At 39.3% G+C, this 20,830-nt stretch overlaps 1 protein-coding gene and 1 pseudogene across 1 annotated transcript in view; one reads left to right on the plus strand and one right to left on the minus strand.

Annotated features, from left to right (window-relative positions):
* Positions 1-20,830, plus strand: part of IL1RAPL1 (interleukin 1 receptor accessory protein like 1) — a 743,868-nt gene that overhangs the window by 94,356 nt on the left and 628,682 nt on the right. Inside the window, exon 4 of the mRNA XM_054715117.1 lies at positions 16,604-16,790. Coding sequence (XP_054571092.1) covers positions 16,604-16,790 — 187 coding nt within the window. The remainder of the gene's footprint in view (positions 1-16,603; positions 16,791-20,830) is intronic.
* LOC114227649 (U2 spliceosomal RNA) lies at positions 2,817-2,992 on the minus strand (annotated as a pseudogene).

The following is a 20,830-nucleotide window of genomic DNA, read 5'->3' on the forward strand; positions in this document are numbered from 1 at the left end:
CCTCACAAATAATAAAATTGCAAGTTAAGATTAAAATAAAAGGCCATATTTTTACCTAGTAGATTGCTAAAGTTGAAAGCACTTCATGATTTATCAGGCTAGCAAATTGTGTGGGGAACAAACATTTTCAAACATTATTGTTAAGGGTGTTAACTGGTCCAATTTCTATGGATAATAAAGAACCTGGTAATAGGTTTTGCCCCGGCTTTGGCTTCAGGGTGATTAGGGCGCAATGGTGGATATTTTCTACCATGGGCATGTACTCATTAAAATGTTACTTACTTTTCAATTTTTTAAAAGTCTTGTTTACTCTGTTATTTTAAATAACTCCAGCACACAACTGTTATCTATCAGTGGGTGCAGTAATACTCATTTTGAGTATTACTTGGTGATGTAAGAGCACTTAAAAAAATAAAGAGAAGGACAAAAACTTAGGGAAGTTTTGGTATTTAAGGGAAAGGGAGGTGGGAATATAGACTGGTACAACCACTATAGAAATCAGTCTGTTGATTTCTCAAAAAATTAAGAATAGAACTACAAAAAAAAAAAGAAAGAAAGAAAGAAAGAAAGAAAGAAAGAAAGAAAGAAAGAAAGAAAGAAAGAAGGAAGGAAGGAAGGAAGGAAGGAAGGAAGGAAGGAAGGAAGGAAGGAAGGAAGGAAGGAAGGAAAAAGAAAAAAAAGAACTACCATATGACCCAGCAATCCCTCTTCTGGGTATATGCCCAAAAGACTCAAAATCATGTATTTGCAAAAATATATGCACCCCTATGTTCATTGCAGCATTATTCAAGATGACCAAGATTTGGAAACAACCAAAGTGTCCCATGATAGAGGACTGTATAAAGAAGATGTGATACATATAATGGAATATTACTCACTTAGCCATAAGAAAGGATGGAATAGCGCCATTTCCAAAAACATGGATACACCTTGAGAACATTATGATCAGTGAAATAAGTCAGGAAAAGCTAAGAAGGATATGATTTCCCTCATATGTGGGATATACAACTGAAATTTGTGAACATAAACAGCAGTGTGGTGATTGCCAGAGGGAAGGTGGTAGGGGGAGAATGGGGTCCTAATATATGGTGACAGGAAATTTGATCTGCAATATACAGATCTTGTAATATAGAAACCTACACCTGAAACCTTTATGTTCATTTTGACCAATGTCAACCCAATACATTTAATAAATAAATATAAAAAAATAAGGGGAAGGAAGAGAATGAGCAAACACATAAAGGAAAACCAGGAAGAGGCCCTCTAATAAAATCTCAAGATGAATGGACATAAATAACATTAAATGTCATATTGTGCTCAAGCCAGATAATGATAGAAAGCCATGAGATTTTTGATAACCCTAGTAAAAAATTTTCTGAGAAGTGTTGAGAAAATTCAGACCATAGTAGAGAAATGGATGAGCCTGTGTTGAGAAAATGAGGAAAGCAGGTTATACTACTACTGAAAGATTTTTATTAGTGAAGGGATAAAGGTAAATTATAAGCATACATAAAGGACGCTCATATGCAGACAAACAAAGAATACCTCTATGAAAACTCTCTCAATAATGCACTAATGGATCAGATAAAAATAACATGTCTAATGATGTTATCAATAATTTATTTTGAAATTGTAGGAAAGGATGCAAACTTTCATGTATACATTTGACAAATGAGAAACTATCGTACCCAAAGCCACAAAAGTTAATGGCTTACTCATGTTAAGTGCTTTATACATTACAGACAAAATAAATGGTGAATAATGGCAGCAGTAACTACAAAGTGAAATTATGTGGTGATATGTGTACAATTTGGATTTCAAATAGATCAGTTAGTAAAAGGAAACTAGAATCCAGAAGCAATGCAATAGCTTTCACAAATAAGCCACTAAGGTAATCAATTTTATAAACTAGTGAACAGAAAGGCTTTGAGAGTGGGAATGATTGCAATTCTATTGCATAAATTGTCACTTTAAGAAATTAGTCAAGGAAAATATGTCCAATTAATCATTATGATCATTTTCATGTGTGTTTGAAGAATAATTGGTGAAAACCCTACATGCTGATAAGTAAGAATATAAGGGAGTTGAACGCCCCCATTCTATGAGGTCTCCCTTATTTTCTTGCTATTATTTTAATGGACTTTTAAGGAAAAAGTAGATAGTGTGACCAGAAATCATGTATATAATAAATCTACTTCTAATTCTTTTTAATGGTTGTTTCATTTTAGAAGAACATGAGAAATAGTCTTATAGTATTGGCAGGAAAGTGGCTTTAACAGCTGACTGTTGCAAATTATGTAATTATTAGAGGCCTGGTGCACGGATTCATGCACCAGTGGGGTCCCTTGGCCTGGCCTGCGGGATCAGGCTGAAATCAGCTCTCCGACATCCCCTGAGGTGTCCCAGATTGCAAGAGGGTGCAGGCCAGGCCAAAGGACGCCACTAGTGCACGATTGGGGCTGGGGAGGGACTGAGAGGCTGGCCAGCCGGGGGGAGACTGCAGGATGGCTCCAGGGCATGTCTAGCCCATCTTGCTCAGTCCAGATAGGCCAGACCCCAGCAGCAAGCTCACCTACTGGTCAGAGCGGCTGCCCCCTGATGGTCAGTGCATGTCATAGCAAGTGATTGAGCAGCCTTAGCATATCATTAGCATATTACACTTTGATTGGTTGAACAGATGACAGGATGACCAGACATTTAGCATATTATGCTTTTATTATATAGGATTCCACCACCACCACCTCTAGGGATAAGAGATTTTTATATGGCCCATACTTCTGAAACTACTGAATTTCAAAATGCCTGTTCCATGTGCACAACTGTGGACATCCACAAATACTCAACTGTCCACTTTTAGAATCCCCTGGATCAGTGGTGGGCAAACTCATTATTCAACAGAGCCAAATATCAACAGTACAAAAATTGAAATTTCTTTTGAGAGCCAAATTTTTTAAACTTACACTTGATCTTAGCCAAAAGGCCGAGAAGCGATAAAATTTTTTAAACTTAAACTTCTTCTCATGCCACTTCTTCAAAATAGACTCACCCAGGCCGTGGTATTTTGTGGAAGAGCCACACTCAAGGGGCCAAAGAGCCACATGTGGCTCGCGAGCCGCAGTTTGCCTACCATGGCCCTGGATGATTGAACCATCTAAAACTAAGAAGTGAGAACAGAGCTAATAACAAACAAGCCTTCACTCATGGTGTTTTTTGCTCATTTTTTCTTCCCACTACTGCATCTGGGGATGTCTCACATCAACTACAGCTCTTTCTGGTAATAGCTTGAGATAAGTTTGACTGAATTTCAAATATATGGGACTTCCCTTTCAAGAAAAGGCATTCTAGTAATACTGCACCTTTCAGAAAAGTTGGATCTGGAGAACCGAAATGGAAGAGGGCTCTATTCACAGGAGAAGGAAATTGAATATAAAGAGTTATGTGATTTATCTCTTTTATGAGGTGCTGCTGGAAAGGAGAATAAATGTTTAAAAAGTGGTGACCTTGATATAAATTCCATATTTGGCCAGTGGTGAAATACTATTAATAATGAAGAGTATGTGAAACATGGGACATAACTGACAAGATTCAAGAGATGTAGTCAGGTTGACAATCTAAGGACTTAAACCATCAATGTAATAACAGCAATAAAACATTATGTACCAGTTTTTCCATTACAAAGTATGTTTACAGCAGGATGTGATTTGCTTCTCAGAACAACTCGATGAAGTTAAGCATCCTTATAATCGTACTAGTGACCTGGTGCACTAAATTCATGCACATTAAAAGGGGATTAGTTAGAGGAAATAATTTAATATTGCTATTTGCCCTATCTCTATAATAGAAGTGTCAGAGATGAAAGAAAATTAGTAAAATGTATATGAAAACCTTCCTCCTGTCAGAGTCTGGGGCTCACCATGGGACCCAGAGTCAAGTCCCCACCCACCCACATGCACCTCAAAATCGCGTGAGACCCAGACCCGGCTGCCCGCCCCCCCCCCCCCCCAATTTGGGCTAGATTCAGACTTGGCCAGTCCCACCCTTCTCAAGCCCTGCTGGGCAAGGGGTGTATCCTCAGGTCCCCTGGCCTGGTGCTAGGACAGGGGGTGTGGCCTGAGGTCCCCCAGCCCAGACCAGGGCGGGGGGCATGCCTTGAGGTCCTCCATCAAGCCCCGCCAGGTGGGGGGCATGGCCTGAGGTCCCCCGTCAAGCCCCGCCAGGCAGGGGGGTGCAGCGTCAGGTCCCCCAGCCCAGCACCGGGCGGGGGCGCAGCCTCAGGTGCCCCATCAAGCACCACTGGCAGGGGGGTTCAGCCTCAGGTCCCCCTTCAAGCCCCGCTTGGTGGGGGCATGGCCTGAGTTCCCCCGACCCAGCACTGGGGGTGCACCTTGAAGTCCCCTGTGAAGCCCCACTGGGTGAGGGGCACAGCCTGAGGTCCCCTGTCAAGCACAGCCAGACAGGGGGGCACAGCCTCAGGTCCCCTGGCCCAGTGCTGGGGAAGGGGGCACAGCTTGAGGTCCTCTGTCAAGCCCCATCGGGTGGGGGGTTGCGGGATGAGGTCCCCTGTCAAGCCCTGCCGGGTGAGGGGCATGGCCTGAGGTCCCCCGGCCTGGCACTGAGGTGGGGGGAGCAGCCTGAGGTCCCCTAGCGTAGCACTAGGACAGAAAGTACACCTTGAGGTCCCCTATCAAGCCCTGCTGGGTGGGGAGCATGGCCTGAGGTCCCCTGTCAAACCCTGCCAGGTGGAGGGTGTGGCCTGAGATCCTCTGTCAAGGCCTGCCGGGTGGGGGTCATGGCCTGAGGTCCCCTGTCAAGCCCCATGGGGGCCGGGGAGGGCATAGCCTCAGGTCCCTGCTGATTGCTTGTTAAGGCTCCTTATGGGAACTTCGCCTCAGTTGTGGGTGCAGCCATCTTTGTGATGGGGTGATGGTCAATTAGCATATTCCCTCTTTATTAGATAGGATGATCAGGTAACTGAAGTTCAGGGAACACTTACTTGTCCATGATCACACAGCTTATTAGTCCATTCTTCTGCCCATGAAAACTTCCTCTTCTTCAATTTTCTATCACATTTGGATAAAGATTAGACCCACTTGTGTTTTGTTTTTTAAACTTTTAATATTTCTAATGTCATTCTCTGGCATTCTATTCTTATAATCTAAGTGTAAAGTATTTTATCCCTACAATCTTTGTTCACAAGAATCCTTAACATATTGTTGCATTTTAAGTGTGTTTATATGTATAAAATACAAGTCATTATATCATTTTATTTTTTCTAAAAATGCCCTATTTTTGCCAAGTGAAGTTGTTAGGTTATCAGTATTTAAACTATTTATTCTTTTAGTGAACTGTAGGTGATTCAGATTAATGGCATTTCTTCCTAGTCATAAAAATCTAAAAATTACTATTGACTGGAATTGATAATAAAATTACAATAAATCAAATAAAATTGCCTATTGAAAAGAAACTAACTTCAATAATGCATAAATTATAGAGAATTCCAAAGTTTCTCCCTCAAAGAGTCTAATTCTATTATAAATTAAAACAACTCACAGTTTAATTCTGCCCAATTTTTTAGATATCTAAATAAAAGGCTTTCATCATAGATAGGAAAATGCTAAAGTACCTTAACTTATTTGTGGAGAGCAGCTACAACGTTTGGATGGGTTCAAGCTTGGGACTAATGAGAGGGCACGATTCTCTTATAGCAAAGTCGCATGCAAGTCCCAGCACAATTATAGCCAAAGGCTATAGTTGTAAGCTTGACCTTATGGTCTGAACCTGTGGTCCCATGTGGCTAAGTGATATGGGCTGTGGGAGATGCAGCAAGTAAATAAAGCTTGATCAGGTGCAGGTAATTGAGTAGTTTTGAAACTCACGAGAACGTTGTAACCATGCCCTTACTTTGCCTGGTGGAATCTGGCTATAAAATAAAGACTTGGCTTGAAGGCCATGGTGCTGTCTCTCCATCAGAGAGGGTAGCGCCCTACCCAGACCCAGCTTTATTCTCTTGTCTGTCTCTTCTAATCCTTCACCGCCCCTTCTCAGACTCTCCAAACCTGGCTGTGCTGGCATGGCATACTTATTAAATGTGTTTAATGCTATATGTAATAATTTCAAATATATAACTATATGATTTGTTTACCTCTTTCTCTTATATAATGGGACACTTTTGTTAATATATGTATAATGTAGATTAAATGCTTAGATATAAAGAACATTATAAACTGATGAACAAAAATAGATACAGAGGCAAAGAAGCATCGAACAGACTGTCAAACTACAGCAGGAAGTTTGGGAATGGGTTGATGGGGGAGGAGGGCTTGTTAAGAGATCAACCTAAGGACTTGTATGCATGCATATTAGCATAACCAATGGATGCAGGACCCTGGGGGTGAGGTGAGGTCATGTGCTGGGGGTAGGGGAGGCTGGGGGCAGGTCAATGGGGAAAAAAGGAGACCTATGTACTACTATTTGTAATACTTTAATCAATAAAATAAAATAAAAAAAGAAATACTTAGGTATCTGTTTTCTAAATGATTGTATTAGCCAGGATCTAGTCAGTTAAAGCAAATTTATTCCAAAAGTTCAATAGGGGAATTTAATATGGGAAATTAGTAATAAATATGTTAGAAGAGCTGAAATGGCAGAACATAAGGCAATCAAGGATTAGCAAAAGCAGGAAAGCACTACTACCCATATGTCTGGAGGGAAAAAGAGAGCAAGGAAGCAGTGTCAGACCCATAAGCTGAAATGACAGATCCTATCTTGGAAAAATTCCAACCTCAAAGTCAGTTGGCAGGAGAGCCTAGAAAATAGAGGAAATATTTATGGGATAAAGTGGTGAATGAGGCAGAGAGGACTCCATCTACAATGGTACTTACACACTATAGAAAATTTTAAAAAAATCAATTGGTAATAATGATAGGATAAATATAAAAGTCATATACTAAAAAATTATAATTATTTATTGTTCTCATCAATTTTTGTTATAAATTTGATCTTTAAATATTGAAATAATATTAAACTTAATTATTGAATTTTTGGTAACCCCTCACTCGCTTCATGCCTGTTTTATTGGGGTAAGACTATAATGTCTTTCTAGTTTGATGTATTTTACTGCCTATGTTTTCTTCTAGTATTTTTATGATTCCATGACTTAAATTTAAGTCATTGATCCATTTTGAGTTTATTCTTGTGTATGGTATAAGGTGATAGTCTAGTTGTTTTTGTTTTTTCTTGCATGTACCTGTTCAATTTTCCCAACAACATTTATTAAAGATACTCTTTTTACTTTGTCAAATACTAATTGACCACAATGTCACAGGTCAATTTCTGGGTCTCTGTTCTGTTCCATTAGTCTGTATGCTTGTTCATGTGTCATTACCAGGCTGCTTTGATTACAATGGCTTTGTAATATAGTTTGTTATCCAGTATTGTAATCCCTCCAACTTTGTTCATCTTTCTAAAGATTGCTGAGGCTATTCTGGGTACTTTTTGGTTCTATATAATTTTTAGGACATTTGTTCTAGATCTGTGAAATATGTCACCCATATTTTAATAGGGACTGAATTGAATCTATAGATTGTTTTGGGTACTGTGGACATTTTAATGATGTTAATTCTTCTAATCCATGAAAATGGTACATGTTTCCACTTCTTCATATCTTCCTTGATCCAGTGATCCCACTTCTGGGAATACATCCTAAGAAACCTGAAACACCAATCAGAAAGGATATATGCACCCCTATGTTCATAGCAGTGTTATTTACAATAACTAAGATCTGAAAACAACCCAAGTGACCATCAGTATATGAGTGGATAATAAAGCTGTGGTACATTTACACAATGGAATACAATGTGGCTCTAAAAAAGAAAAACCTCTTACTCTTTGCAACAGCATGGATGGACCTTGAAATTATGCTAAGTGAAATAAGCCAGTCAGAGAAAGACAAATATCACATGATCTCACTTATATGTAGAATCTAATGAACAAAATAAACTGGTGAAAAAATGGGTCCAGAGACATGGATACATGGAACAGTCTGACAAGTCAGAGAGAGGAGGGGTGTTGGGGGATGGGAAGCAATTAACCAAAGAACATTTATGCATCTATACATAGTCTATGGAAACAGATAATAGTGTGGTGAAGGCCTGGACTGGGTCGGGGGCTGGGTGGAGGGGGACATGTCGAGGGACATGGGGAACATCTGTAATACTGCCAATGCGCGCGTGCACACACACACACACACACACACACACACACACACATATATATATATATATATATATATATATATATATATATATATATATATGAATAAATAAAAACAAAACGATTATAATTACTTAAAGGACTTCTTGCCATTTTGCTTGAGCAACTAGATGAATTGGTGGCTATTAGTGAGATAGAGACCAGGGTAAGAGTAGATTTGAAGATAAAAGTAAAAGTTTATTTGTACGACACATTAGGTCTGAAGTGATGGTTTTTAGATTTCAAATAGTATGATAAATAGGCAACTGGATATATAAATCGAAAGTTTAGAGAGGGTTTAGAGCTAGAGATACAAATACAGGGGAAAAATAATAGAGATGATATTTGGAGTGAGATGAAATGAGATACTACATATAAACTTTTTAAAAGTAATAGCTTTATTGAGATATAATTCTCATATTATATAATTCACTTATTTATAGTATATGATTTAATGTATTTTTAATTGTGGTAAAATGTACATAACATAAAATTTAGTTTTAACTATTTTTTTAAATATATTTTATTGATTTTTCACAGAGAGGAAGAGAGAGGGATAGAGAGTTAGAAACACCGATGAGAGAGAAACAGAGAGAAACATCGATCAGCTGCCTCTTGCACACCCCCTAGTGGGGATGTGCCCGCAACCAAGGTACATGCCCTTGACCGGAATCGAACCTGGGACCTTTCAGTCCGCAGGCCGACGCTCTATCCACTGAGCCAAACCGGTTTCGGCTAGTTTTAACTATTTTTATTGTACAATTTAGTGGCATTAAGTGCATTCATAGTGTGCAACCATCACTACTGTCCATTTCCAGAAATGTTTTATTATCCCAAGCAGAAACTCTGTACCCATTAAACCACAACTCCTCATTCCTTCCTCTTTGCCAGCTCCGGGTAACTTCTGTTCTACTTTTATCGCTACAAATTCACTTATTCTATGTATATAATTTAAGTGGAGTCATATAATATTTGTCATTTTGTGTCTGCCTTATTTCACTTAGAATAATGTTTTCAAGCTTTATCCATGTTGTACCATGTACCATACTTGCATTTCTTTTAAAGGCAAAGTAATATCCCATTGTATATATAGACCACATTTTGTTTATCCATTTATATCTTGATGTACATTTGAGTTGTTTGCATCTTTTGGCTTTTGTGAGTAATGCTGGTATGAATGTTGGTGTACAAGTATGTTTATTTGTTTGCTTTCCATTCTTTTAGATATATACCTAGGAGTAGAATTCTAAGGTCATATGGTAATTCTATGTTTAATTTTTGAGGACCTGTCATACTGGTTTCTACAGTGGCTGGCTGTAGCATTTTATATGTCTACCAGCAATGTGCAAGGGTTCCAATTTCTCCACATCCTTGCCAACACATGTTGTTTTCCATTTTTTAATTAATAGCTATCCTAGTGGGTTTGAAGTTTTATTATATAAAGCTTTTTGTACAATGTTCTTCCACTCCCACCATTTCCTCTCAGTAGATGCATGCCAATTTCAGAATCTTTCCCTGTTTCAAAGAAGCACACTACTAAAGAAAACTATAGAGAGCTTCAATGCACTGTTTGACTTCCAAAACTTTAATTTGTGTGCCATATAATTGCTTCTTTATTATGTCCAAAAGATTTGTTAGTTCCCAATATTTGCACTGAATTTAAAGTTAGAATATTTTCTCCCTAACAAGATCAGACTTTAAGCTAGTCCTTTTAGAAACCAACCATTTTACAAGTGTATATATGTCAAAAGTATGTAGTGGAAAGAGCTGAAGAAACCATGAGATGTTTTACGACCTGCTACTTGCTCTCTTTTATTTCTTATTAGATTTTTGGGAGCTTAAGGACCTATATTTTCAAATAAATCCAAGTTGGATCATATGCTACCTTTCTCCACAAGACAAATATTTTGGAAAGTAAAATAATGTAAAATCAGGGGCTTAAGAGTGGGTAACATTCATTTCTTTCAAACACTGAATATCTATATAATAAAAGCCTAAGCGACCTTTATGACAGACCGACTGGTCGCTATGATGTGCACCGACCACCAGGGTGCAGACACTCGATGCAGGAGCTGCCCCCTGGTGGTCACTGCGTTCCCACATGGGGAGCTCCGCTCAGCCAGAAGCCAGGCTCACTGCTGGCAAGTGCAGCGGCAATGGAGAGGGCACAGGCCTGGTTGAGGGACGCTCCCCCCACATGCATCAGGCCTCTATTATGTATATAATTATGTGTGCTAACCCAGCACTAGTTATCTCCAGTAGCACATAGAAGAGACCAATGAATTAGAAGTGAGGAGAGGTGAGTTCTGATCCCATTTCTGCCACTAATTAGTTAGGCAAGCTTGGATAAATCAAGCTTGGACTGCTTTAGGCATTGGATCCATTTGCTATAACGTTAGGAGGTTGAAATAAGTAACTGTTTGAATTGTTAGCACAGTATATTGTATGTACTGCAGGGCCACCCTGGTCAGAGAAAACTCGGTCTTTTTTAAAATGCACATTCACATTTCTTTGCTGGAATGGATAATTGAGTGATGACTCACAATTGTGAACTGTTTTCTGCACATCTATGTATGTCCTACCTCTACAGCCATTTTATAAACATTGAAAGTGTAATGATTGAAATGTTTGCCTAGATTGCAGATCATGTGTTCTATACAATAGAAGCTGAGTCATATGGGCTAATGAGTTTTACCAAAAGTCCTAGGAGCATTATCCTTTACCCCATTTATCCTATTCCATGGGATTTCCCTGATTGCAGAGAGCCCAGCACCATAGCAGTCATGCTGCTTATTTGATGATGGTGGATGGTGGTCTTTACTGCGAGAGTGTGTAATTCTCCTCAGGGGGATCATATGTTTATTAATGTGCTACAAGTTGCTTGCTTCCTGCTAGCTTTTCTCAGTAAATAAGACTATAGCATTCATTGGCCGCTGCTTTATTTTAGTTTATAACATCACCTCCTGATGAACAAAAACAGCAAATAGGTATTAAAACATCAAAAGTAATTTGAAAATAGTGCTATCCTGGGGAGTTCAGAATTCCAGACATTACCAGACATTTGTAAATCAGACCTCACCGGGCTGGGGAATCAAAGGGAAGGAAGAATACCTAAGTGTGTTTGTCTGGAGCCACTGTCCAAAAATTAGGGGTCAGTTGCATTTATAGAACAGCAGGAGGATGCCTGGGGTTAGGAGTCCATAGTTTCCGTCAACTTTACTCATTCTTGTCCAGCCCAATCACATATCACAGATGAAATCTCTAAGGAGTTTTCTGGATTCTTATTCTTCACACTAATTAAACACCAATGAACTGAAGACATTCTTCTGGTGTTACTGTGCATCTAACCTACCTTGTCAACAAACAGTGTATCCATACTACAAAATGGAAATAGAAAGGAAGTAGGAAAAGGGGACACAGTCTTGATAATGAGATCTAACACAAACCGTGCGCTCACCAGAAGACTGGCACTGTTCTGAGCCCTTTATGCATTTAACACGTTTGATTCCCACAACCACCTATGGTGTCTTCAGTCTTATTTTCTTCATATACAAGCACACGGAGTCAAGTAACTTTCCTTAATTTCAAAAGTAATGAGTGATTGAGCTGGAATCTGAACCTCTACAGTTGAGCTTGTGAGTTCTTGCTGTTAACTCTGCATGGGTAATTAAAAAGTGCCTGTTGTTAGATATAAGGAGGTGTGGTAAAACCCATAAAAAAAAACAGCAATCAGTAGTGTGAGGAGAAAAAAAAACAACCTAAGACTCATGAATTTAAAAGATTAACGTAGAAGGTTCAAAATTAGAATTCACGGATTTAGGTCTTAGAAAAGTCTGTTCTTTATGAATTCTAACATGTTGTACAAATATCACTATTATTCCAAAATCTGAATATTTTCTTAAGACACCTTTGGAGTATGTCTCAAGGTAGTTAATAGCTTAACTTAGATAATTATTTTTTTCTGAAAAATAATCTTAAAATGAGCCTGGGCAGAGCATGCTATGGTCTGTACTGGATTAAAATTAATAAATTATGCATGAACAGTATTGCTGGCAAACCCAGAGGATTTTTCCCAGTCGGTTGGGAAGCTCAAGTTAAAATTTAACATTCTTTCTTTTCTCTCAAAGCTGTTTCTTTTTCAGCATTTCCAGGCTGAAAGATTGACTGTATCTTTCATATACTCAGCTGAGAGAAATACTTCATCTTATATGCCTCTCTTTCCTTTGCTCCTTCACTGCCACACTGATTCTGTATCTTAGATATATTTTTAACATGATTCCTCTTCTCTGACTCAAAGGGCATTGCCTTTGTTGGAGCTGCCATCTTTTTGCTGAATGAATGAAGTTGATTTCTAATTTGTCTCACTGCACTTAGTCCTCCTTCCATTCCAATCCAATTTTCTCACTCCAACCAGAAAATAAAACAATAACACACAAATCTCATATTACCCAACACAAAGTCCAAACTCTTTACACTGGCTTACAGGACTTTTAGTCTGGCTCTTTCGCACCTATACAGTCTCAATTCTAGTTGTTCCTTTATAACTGCTTTATAATCCAGCCACATCAAGTGATTTGCAGTTCCCCAAACATGCCAGGTTGTTTCATGCCTTCAAGCCTTTGTGCAAACTAATCCCTGAAATAGCCTTTCTGAAAATTGATAAATTCTTACTCATTCTTGAAGAAAGCCAGGTAACGCCCGGGGCAGGAGGTAGAGGCGGGGCGGGCTAGAAGGGGCCAATGGGGGAAAAAAGAGGGATACCTATAATACTTTCAACAATAAAAATCTTATTGTTTTTTTCTTTGACACTACTGTGGTAATACATAGGCTTTTGTAGTGCTTATCCCATTGAATTTCAGCTCTTTGCGTGTGTTTCACTTCTCCTGAAAGCTTATACAAAGCTTAAAAAATCGCCCTGACCGGTTTGGCTCAGTGGATAGAGCGTCAGCCTGCAGACTGAAGGGTCCTAGTTTTGATTCCTGTCAAGGGCATGTACCTTGGTTGCAGGTACATCCCCAGTAGGGGGGTGTGCAGGAGGCAGCTCATCTATGTTTCTAACTCTCTATCCCTCTCCCTTCCTCTCTGTAAAAAATAAATAAAATATATTTTTAAAAAACAAAGCTTAAAAAATCTATATTTGATAATTCTAAATTTTAATTTTGTGGATAATTTCTTTGCTTCCAAATATAAAGCTAAATAATTAACTGTAAAGGAAAACATACATTTTTTCTCTTTTATTGTCAATACTTCTGACCCCAGATGTGTGTGTTTATTCCACACCAAGCAATTCTGCAACACCAACTGGATGTCCCCACAATTCAATCCAGTTCTGACACTGTCAACCTGGAATTAGCAGGTTGATAGTGGGCTTATTTCCACACAGTTGCCCCCCCCCCAAAAAAAAAAGCAGATGCCAATTGAAAGTTTAGGTTGTTACCTATGATTCTGACTGATCAGCTACAAAACAGAGATTTCCGTTGCCCCTTCTTGGGATTCATTTGTTGGCTAAAATAGCTCACTGAACTCAGGAAAATGGTTTACTTACTATTGTTGATTTATCCAGGATACAAATGAACAGCCATATAAAAGAGATGTGTAGGATAAGGTATGAGGGTAAAGGCACAGAGCTTCCATGCCAGGCCCTCTCTGGGTGTGTCTCCCTCCCAGCACATCAATGTTTTCATGAACCCTGAAGCTCAGCAAGTCATTGTGTTCAAGATTTTTTAGAGCCCAGCCAGCATGGATCAGTGGTTGAGCGTCAACCTATGAACCAGGAGGTCAACTGTTCAATTCCCGGTCAGGGCACATGCCCGAGTTTCAGGCTTGATTCCCAGTGTGGGGTGTGCAGGAGGCAGCCCATCAGTGATTTTCTCTCATCATTGATATCTCTCTCTCTCTCTCTCTCTCTCTCTCTCTCTCTCTCTCTCTCTCTCTCTCTCTCTCCTTCCTCTCTGAAATCAATAAAAATATTTTGGGGAACATTTTTTGAGAGTATAATCTCTAGCACCTGCTGTCTTCCATAAAGTTCAGTGGATGGAGCTAAATGTTTCAACCCTCTGGTCACTTGGTCCTTAGGTGACCAGGCACATGCTGAGGCTATCCAGGGGCTCTACCTTAAGTAAGCCTATTAGCATAAACTCATATGTGATTAAAAGGGCTCCTTATGAATAACACTCTTGTCACTCAGGAAATGTTAAGAGTTTTGGGAGATCTGTGCCAGGAACCTGGACAAAGACCAAATTTATTTTTTTATTATGCCACAACTAGCTATGTCCTGGCCATTTCCATCATGTCATTTTAGCATTAAAAAATAAGAATCTAAATCAAGTTGCTGCTTAAACTTCAAAGCATTTAGCTGAATAAGGAGGAGGACTTTGAGGCAGTAGTTCATGAGTACCTGAGCAGAGCAGAGAGGAACCAGCATTTCTGAGCTACTATGACAGGACAAGCAGATTTTAATTAGTATCACATTTAGTCCTCAGGAAAGTATTGTCCCTGCAATACAGCTGAGAGGTTCATAGAGGTTGAATAAGTTGCCCAAAGTTGCGGAGACAGTAAGCAATGAAGTGCAAATTCAGGATTTTTTAAAAAATATGTTTTTATTGATTTCAGAGAAGAAGGGAAAGGGAAAGATAGAAACATTAGTGATGAGGGAGAATCATTGATGGGCTGCCTCCTGCACACCTCACACTGGGGATCAAGCCCACAACCCGGGCATATGCCTGGACCGGGAATTGAACGGTGACCTCCTGGTTCATAGGTTGATGCTCAGTCACTAAGCCATGCCAGGCAGGGTGCAAATGCAGGAATTTGATGGTTGAATATGCAAATAAGTCATTGGGCACTTAGCAAATGAGCAGTTCTCTACAAAACCTTGAATCTGGTGTTTTAATGCTTTATTCACACTGCCTGCCACCATGCCTGCCACATTATCAGTGTTCATTGAATGTCCAGAGACATAAGTAGCAAACAGAAATGGTGCAGTTTATTAGAAAACTGCCTTTGGTCCCAATTCTTTCAATGAGATCTCCAAACATGATTTCTCTTGTCATGTATTCTAAGTTAGAAACCTATTTTGGGGAGTCAACAGGGAGTAAAATAAGACACTGATTTTTGAAATGATTCTGTGGAATCTGTATCAGGATGGGATTGTCCTTATATAATACAGTGGAATGTTTCTCCTGTCTGATGACTTGGACTACAGGTTCAAACCAAAATGGATATGGATCTGGAAAGATAGTGACTTTGCAATGCTTTTATCCGATACTGTTTTCTGCCCAGACTCATTGATAACCTATTGTCTTTTATTTAATATGTGTTCTGTATTGGTTTTAGAAAGAGGAAGGGAGAGAAAGATAGAAATATCACTGATGAGACAGAATCATCAATCAGCTGCCTCCTATACTCCCCCTACCGGGTCAAGCCTGCTACCCTGGCATGTGCATGACCTGGTTCAGGGGTCGACACTCAACCACTGAGACACAATGGCTAGACAATAACCTATCTTCTTATCAAGACAGCCAGTACTATAAGGATTGAGCAGCCCTTTTCCTGTTCTTCCATTATGTTTAGTAGGTCAATATTTTTCTCCTCTGTTGAGTTTGCCAATTTTAGCATAAGCTTAGGCTTCACATTTTACTGACCTAAATTTTCCTTTATATCTTTTCTTTTTCTAGATACAAAAATCTCTGATGAACATTTTTTTAAACCAATCCTGTATATAATACCAAAAAAATTCCAGCAAATGAAAACTATACAAATGGCTCCAAGCATTGTTTAGTTAGGTGACAAGAGAAAGCCCTGTGGAATAAGCCACAATGCCATTGCCATAACATCAATTAATCAATGGAGTCTCTCTCTCTCTCTCACTCTCTCTCTCTCTCTCTCTCTCTCTCCCTCCACCCTTCCCCCTGTAGATATACTTCCTTGGCAGCATGTGACTGAGCCCCCTTGATGGACTAATCAGGAATTTGAAACTTGTTAGAAAAGAAACAAGAAACAAATCTTGAACAATTGTATTGTTAAAGAATTTTGCCAAAATTTGCAATGCCCCTTTCTGAGTAACACTTAGTATTAATTCTTGATAATAAGCAATGGAGAATCAGAACAGCAAAGGAACTGGGGAAATATTTTTCTACTTTTCCCTTGAATTTCTATCTTAGACAATGTTAAACACCCCTCAAATATTAGCCCCACTGATTTCTGTTCCAATGCAGATGAATTTTATTTTTTCCCTTTTTGAAGTTGCCTGAGTATTTCTCATCCTGATTCTCGGGGGTTTGCCTGCTTTCCGGAGGTTTGCCTGCTTTTCACACCAGGCTCAGGATACCATATCTATTCTGCTTCCTTACAGGAACTCCACCTATTGTATGAAAGTATCCATCTCACTTACTGTGGGCGAAAATGACACTGGACTCTGCTATAATTCCAAGATGAAGTACTTTGATAAAGCTGAACTTAGCAAAAGCAAGGAAATTTCATGCCGTGACATAGAAGATTTTTTACTACCAACCAGAGAACCTGAAATCCTATGGTATAAGGTATGAACTGTGAAGAACTGTTTTGCTTATACATAAATAATGTGTATTTTACTCTTGAAAAAGTTGGATTAAAAAATTTAATGGGCGTATTACAGTTCAACTTTGCCTTCCTAAAATGATATAGCAAGTTGTGCTATCCATTGTAAGTTTTCAAACCAGTGACTTTGATAAATGCTAGTTAATATTTGTATTGGTAGCCCATTATAAGAAGCTGTTGTGTTTATATTTATATCTAGTTTATAGCTACAGTGCTTTCAAGTTTGTTATAACCTGCATTGATAATTTCAGGAACTAAAACTAAAATTCATTTTCAAACTCTTCATGTAAGCAGTCCAAAATGTCCCCAAATAAGGAGAGAAAGGTTGATTTGCTTCTGTGATAAAATGGTAACACTAGTTTTATTGAAAATTTCTATTTAATGGAAGTATTTTGGTGCATATTCTAATCCTTTTCATATACAAGCATACGTATTTTAAATAACATCTGATGAAAATTTATAACATTTTAAAAATAACGTTAGATTAAGTTTTTTCAAAAAGAAAAAGAAACTTCAGGCTTATATAGAATAAATCATCCCTGCCCTTCCTATCACTGAATTTCAAGATTTGAACATACTCTTCAGTTCATTCCTATATCATAAAATATATTTGTTATTGAATATATTCAAGACTATATAATAGAGATGCTATGGACATTTGTCTGGAATATTTTATCCATGGTTTAAAGATTCTGTGTGTAAAATTTGCTTTATCCAACTCACTGGATTAGCAGTTTAGGAAGCTGGACCTCTTAGTAACTAGATCCACTAATGCAAATGTACAGAACATGAGATCCCATGATGGACTAATCAGGAATTCAAAACTTGTTAGAAATGAAACAATAAACAAATATTAAACGATTTTTGAAGAATTTTGCCAAAATTAGCAATGCCCCTCTCTGAGTAAGACTTAATTTTAATTCTTTTAAAAATATATTTTTATTTATTTCAGAGAAGAAGGGAGAGGGAGAGGGAGATAGACACATCAATGATGAAAGAGAATCATTGACTGGCTGCCTCCTGCACGCCCCCTACTGGGGATCAAGCCCACAACCCGGGCATGTGCCCTTGACTGGAATCGAACCCTGGACCCTTCAGTCCACAGGCTGATTCTCTATCCACTGAGCCAAACCAGCTTGGGCTTAATTTTAATTCTTGATAATAAACAATGGAGGATCAGAATGGCAAAGGAACTGCGGAAATATTTTTTACCTTTCCCTTGAATTTCTATCTTAGACGATGTTAAACAGCCCTCGAATATTAGCCCCACTGATTTCTGTTCCTGTGCAGATGAGTTTTATTTTTTTCCCTTTTTTAAGTTCTATGGATATTTCTCATCCTGATTCTCTGGGGTTTGCCTTTCCACAGGCATATTCTGAGCAAATCCTGATGATTGCTTTGAGGGGAGAGATATCTGGGGAGTTTGACCCAAGGTCTCCAAGAACAAATACTTTTATTAGCACTTATATGTGTACATTCAGCTTCTAGATACTCAATTTATTTTCTGTTTTGCTACTAAGTTAAAGAGGCATGCCCCTCTTCTCACTTTTTGCCATCAGTATCTCAAAATTTGCCAAAATCTTAGAAACTATGTGCATGCACACATACTCAAACACTCATTTTTTTTAATGGCTGGTCTGACATTGGTTCTTTAGTCATGTTTCCACTATCACACCATTCATTTTGACGTTAAGCTATAAAGACTAGTGGAGAGATGGGTGGAGATCCAGTATATGTAGAACTTAAAAAGTCTTGTAAAAAATCAAATTATGTTCCCATAGCCAAGGGGATATATGTTACATACATTCAAGGCACAATGTATGTAATTTTCAAGTTTGCACAACTAATATGAGGATATAAAAGGTATATTTTGGACTGAAATAACTGGGTAATTGGCTCCCAATTATATAAAGGCATTGAGCCACATAATCAGTTTGCAGAAATTTGATTTGGCAATACATTTTTTTAGAAATAACATTACCTCTGAATAGTGTCAAATGGTTTAAATCTATTTTATCCTCATTCCATTGATTTGCAATCTGGCTAGAGGAAATAGACTTCTGTTTTGGCATAAACAGAAATCTCCTGAGCCAACATCATTACAATCCAAAGCTTAATTCAGAGACCGTAATTTGGTAGACCTATCAACAATGAAGACAGATATTTATTGAACTATAAAAACATTTAATATAAATATTGTCTATTTCTTTCATAGATTATTGAATGTACATGCTGTGAAGAGATTCAACTATCTCTAAAATAAACATTAAAATCTCTATCATAAAAACCCCATGGTCATAATGCTGTCATGGCGGAATGACCAAAGACTGGTCACCAGGAGGCTGAGTGTGTGGGCGCTGGTAGGGCTGTGAGCACAGCAAGGCCATGCGGGTGGGCGGGGCCGCATGATTTCGCATGCTGGGCTTCTAGTATTTAACATATTGAAATAGAAGCATTTTCATCTATAGAATTACTTCTCACTAAATTTATTACTTTGTATTTTATGTTACCATTATCACGGTGGTTATTTCTCAATCATCAAATGTAGAATATTAGATGATGTCAGTCAGGCCTTAGCAGGTTTGATGTCAGGTCCTAGCTGGTTTGAATCAGTGGATAGAGTGTTGGCCTGTGGACTGAAGGGTGCAGGGTTCAATTCCGGTCAAGGGCATATACCTCAGTTGCAGGCTCCTCCCCAGGCGGGCCCTGGCGTGTTCAGGAGGCAACCAATCAATGTGTTTCTCTCACATTGATATTTCTCTGTCTTTCCCTCTTTCTTCCACTCTTTCTAAAAGTCAATGGAAAAATATTCTCGGGTGAGGATTAACTAGAATATAAAATAAAAATGATGTCAGAAGTAATCTTAACAAATGTCCCTTTTTATATATAAAAAATTAATACATGATTTAGAGACACTAATATTAGAAATTAATAAAGCCACTCTTACTAAAAATACCTTTTTAAAAACATTAAGGTACCTGATTTTCCAGAGATGTGGAAAAGGTATGAAAATCTTTAGAATTAATTCCAAACTATTTAACCCTCTTAAAATATAATTTGAGAAACCTTTCACTTAGTTATTTTAAATACTTTATCTTTAGTTGCTATATAAATATAAATACTATATAAGTAACAATATATAAATATAAATACTACATAATTAAAATATAGCATACTCTATAATATAGCATATATGAATACTATGTAAGTAGTATATAGTAATATACTAGAGGCCCAGTGCACGAATTCATGCACAGGTGGTGTACAGATGGCCCAGCCCCAATAAGGGCGTATTGTGGCTGAGCCTGTTGAGAGGAGGAGATGGTGGGAGGTTAGCTGGCAGGCCCGCCCCAATCAGGGCCGATCAGGGCCAGGCTGGCTGGGGGTGGGGCCATGGGCAATTGCTCAGCATGCCCCTCCCTCAAGTGGGGTGGGGGGCCGATCTGGGGTCAGTAGACAGGGGAGGGGCCCCGGGAGGTTGGTCATCCAGCCCCACCCTTGATTGGTGTAGGGGTCATCAGGGGTGGAGCTGGCTGGGGGGAGGGGCCACAGGCCAATCAGGGTGGTGGGGGCCCATCAGGGGTGGGGCCGGCCTGGGGGAGGGGCTGCAGGAGTTTGGCCAGCCAGCCCTGTTCCCTATTGAGGTAGGGGGACAATCAGGGGCAGGGCCAGCCAGAGGTAGAGGCTGCAGGCCGATTGGGGTGGTGGGGGCCCATTGGGGTGGGACCAGCTGAAGGCAGGGGCCACAGGCAGTTGGCCGGCGAGCTCTGCTCCTGATTGGGGTGGGGGAGTCGATCTGGGGGAACCCCTCACCCTGGCCTGTGTCCTCTCACAGTCTGGGATCACAGTATGGGGAGGGGCTGTGGGAGGTTGGCCAGCCAGCCCCACCCACTATTGGGGTGGGTGGAGTGATCAGGGGTGGGGCTGGCCAGGGGGAGGGGCTGTGGGCCTATGGGGTGGTGGGGGCCCATCGGGGGCATGGCTTGTCAGGGGGAGGAGCTGC

Source organism: Eptesicus fuscus, chromosome 1 (genome assembly GCF_027574615.1).
Source record: "Eptesicus fuscus isolate TK198812 chromosome 1, DD_ASM_mEF_20220401, whole genome shotgun sequence".
NCBI classification, from domain to species: Eukaryota; Metazoa; Chordata; class Mammalia; order Chiroptera; family Vespertilionidae; genus Eptesicus; species Eptesicus fuscus.